General features: G+C 59.8%; 1 protein-coding gene across 1 annotated transcript in view; it reads right to left on the bottom strand.

Moving 5' to 3' along the window:
* The window catches only part of LOC113407803 (transcription factor COE1-like), a 67,481-nt gene that overhangs the window by 25,912 nt on the left and 38,215 nt on the right, over positions 1 to 3,354 (bottom strand). The window contains exon 6 of the mRNA XM_026658182.2: positions 2,814 to 2,966. Within this exon, the coding sequence (XP_026513967.1) occupies positions 2,814 to 2,966 (153 nt within the window). The remainder of the gene's footprint in view (positions 1 to 2,813; positions 2,967 to 3,354) is intronic.

Raw genomic sequence — 3,354 nt, forward strand, 5'->3', positions numbered from 1 at the left:
GTGAGACTTGCGGTTAGCCAGTGGGGTGAGACCGAAGTCCTCTTAGTCTGGCTGGTTTGGTTTGCCTTAGAGGTGGAAAAACCCCAGCCTTGGGCTGTAACTGCCCTGTTTGAGCAATTTGTCCTGAGTTGGCACTCTCAGTTGGGTTCCGCCAGAACCACATCGTCACAAGGGGTGTGTATGGGGAGGGATGGAGGGAGGGAGGGGGGCAGATGGACTTCCTGGGGGCAGCAGGGCTGGGACACCAGTTCCCTGTGGGAAGGGCAAAGCTTCCCCCGGGGTGGGGGCTGGGGGGAGCTCTGGAGTGGGGCTCTGCGCAGGGCCGCTGGGCACTCCCGGCCCCAGAGAGGGTCTCGCCTGCCGGGCCCGGGGGGTCAGCGCTGGGGGAGACGCAGACGCCGAGGCCGGGGGTTTGCCAGCTGGGACCGGCAGTTCCACAGAGGCCGTAATGTCGCCCGGCTGGGGGGCCTGGCCCCCAAATGCCAGTGGGGGTGGGGTGGGGAAGGAACACAGGCTGGACTTGTGCAGTGTCACAGCAGCTGCAGCGGGGAGAGGTCCCAGGGCCCGGCGGGCAAGTGGAGGTTCAGTGGTGGGGCCGGGGGGGGGCACACACACTTCCCCAGGGACCTGTGCAAGGGCCAGCGTCAGGGAGCATGCGCTGGGCTCCTGGTACCAGCCCTGGCAGGCCAGGAGGGAGGGTGCGAGGGTGTCCTGCGGGCCTGCGCCTGGGGTGTCCTGGGCTTGGGGTGTCCTGTGGGTCTGGGCCTGGGGTTCTGGGGGCACTCAGTATTACCAGCTGCCCAGAGCACCCCCCCGGGGCCGGCAGCGCTGACAGTGAGTGCTGTACAGGGAGCGGTGTGTTTGGGGTGACGTACAGGTCCCCCACATCTGTCCCAGAACAGCCTGCGCCGGGCAACTGCCATCAACAGGGCACGTTGCCCTGCTCCTGCGGAGCCCGCGGTGGGACGTGCTGGCCGCTAGCCGGGAACTTGGGGCTGCCCCGTTTGCGGCATCGCGCCTGTGGGCAGCTGGGCCGTGGCAGGTTTGGGGCGGGGAGCAGCAAGCCCTCAGGGGGCTGACAGGGTCGTTCACAGGGCAGCGCTGTGGGATTTGGTGCCAGGCCGTTTCTAGGGCGCATGGCGTCTGTCGGATCCTCTGCAATGCGGGGCATCGTGCCCGCAGAGCCGGCTGGCTGCTTCCGGGGGATGGGCCTTGCCCGGGCCCAGCCGCCCATGGGGAGTGTGCAGGGGCCGGGTCTTGGGGAGGGCTCGCGTTGCTTTTATTTTGGGGTGGGGTGCTGGTTTCTGGCTCAGGCCTTGAAAGCGGGCCCGGGTGGGTGGAGTGGGTCGGGGCCTGGTGCGATCACAAGGGGAAATGGAGCTCACGGCTGTGCAATGCTGGGGAGGCCCGTGTAAGGGGAGCGTTCACGGGACTGCTGGGCGGGTTGTGTCTCTCGGGGCCTGGGCAACACGCTGGGCAGGGCGGGACCCCACGGGCTCTGGCATGGCTGCTCCATTGCCCATGGGCTGCGCTCGGGGCTGCTCTCTGAGGCCGTTTCAGGGCTCCGCCACTCCATGCCCGGAGACCCCCTGCACGCTTAGCTGGGGCCACCCCCTGCAATTTCCCAAAGCGGCTGCTCATTCTGAGCCCCCCGCTCCCGGCGTGCAGCAGAGGGCTGGTGTGACGTTATGGACATGAACTGGGACCGTATAGATCATTGTTGCAACCAAGGTCCTGTAGTGGCACCCAAATCTTGTATAAAGGGGGTCAAATAAGGTGTCTGAGCTTATGCTCCAATACGTCTGTTAGTCTATAAGGTGCCACAGGACTCTGTCGCTTTTTAAGACAAGGTTATGGTTTGCTGGTTATGATTACGCTATCTGGGTGCATAGATCATTTTTGTATTTGAAGTTATAAGTATTGGCTCTAGACTGTCTGTATTTCAAACTTGTGCTCTGCTTCCGGAAACATCCCAGACAAGTTGGTGTCAGCTCTGCCTTGCCTGCTTGATGGCCCATTAAGGACCATCAGCTACAACTGACCCATTGAGAGAAGGCAGATACGCCTTGTGACTCAGCAAGGCAGGGACATGCCTATGGACAGAAGGTTTTTCCAGGCCATGTGCTGGACAGCTTGTCTTTGGAACAAAGAAAGACCACATGGCAAGAGAATATAAAAAGCTGCTGCAGCTCCTCCATCTTGTCTTCAATCCTGCTTCTTACCTCTGGAGGGACTTCGCTACAACTGAAGCTCTGAACAAAGGACTGAGGACCCATCCCAGCTGGGGATGTATTCCAGAGACTTGATTTAAACCTGCAGTTTATTCTATCGCTGCTACAAGCCTGAACCAAGAACTTTGCCATTACTGTATGGAATTGATTCCATGTAACCGATTCTAGCTCTCATCTCTATCTTTTTCCTTTTATGAATAAAGCTTTAGATTTTAGATTCTAAAGGATTGGCAACAGCGTGATTTGTGGGTAAGCTCTGATTTGTATATTGACCTGGGTCTGGGGCTTGGTCCTCTGGGATCGGGAGAACCTTTTTTCTTTTACTGGGGTATTGGTTTTCATAACCATTTATCCCCATAACGCGTGGCACTGGTGCTGATACTGGGAAACTGGAGTGTCTAAGGGAATTGCTTGTGTGACTTGTGGTTAGCCAGTGGGGTGAGACCAAAGTCCTCCCTGTCTGGCTGGTTTGGTGCCTTAGAGGTGGAAAAACCCCAGCCTGGGGCTGTAACTGCCCTGCTTGAAGCAATTTGTCCTGAATTGGCACTCTCAGTTGGGTCCCTCCAGAACCAGCATCGTTACAGCTGGATGCTCCGGCAGAGCTTGGGGGCGCTCACCTTCGGAGGGGTCCAGCCGTCGCGCCCGGCGCCCGTGCTTCGAGTTGTTGTGGACGAACATGTTATCGGACACCGCCAGGACGTGCCCGTCCACGTTCACCGTCGTTGACACCACCACCTGGGGGCCAAGAGCATCTCAGCGTTACGCCAGTCGCGCGGCAGGAGAGCCAGGCCAGACGGAGACCCCGGCATCCTGGTGCCCCCGCGCCAGCTCTCAGGGACCCATCCCCAGTTTGGTACATTGCCTGTACCCCGAGAGTACAAACTACAGGGCACAGGCTGGTCAGGGCAGGGGTAGAGTCCCCCCCAAAACGGGACAGCCCATCCCACCACAGAGTCCTTGGAAACCCCCCAAAATGGGACAGCCCATCTCACCACAGAGTCCTTGCAAACCCCCCCAAACGGGACAGCCCATCTCACCATATTGGCCTTGGAAACCCCCCCAAACGGGACAGCCCATCTCACCACAGAGTCCTTGGAAACCCCCCCAAACGGGACAGCCCATC

The sequence above is a fragment of the Terrapene carolina genome, unplaced genomic scaffold (genome assembly GCF_002925995.2).
Source record: "Terrapene carolina triunguis isolate 2854851 unplaced genomic scaffold, T_m_triunguis-2.0 Scaffold405, whole genome shotgun sequence".
Lineage (NCBI taxonomy): Eukaryota > Metazoa > Chordata > Testudines > Emydidae > Terrapene > Terrapene triunguis.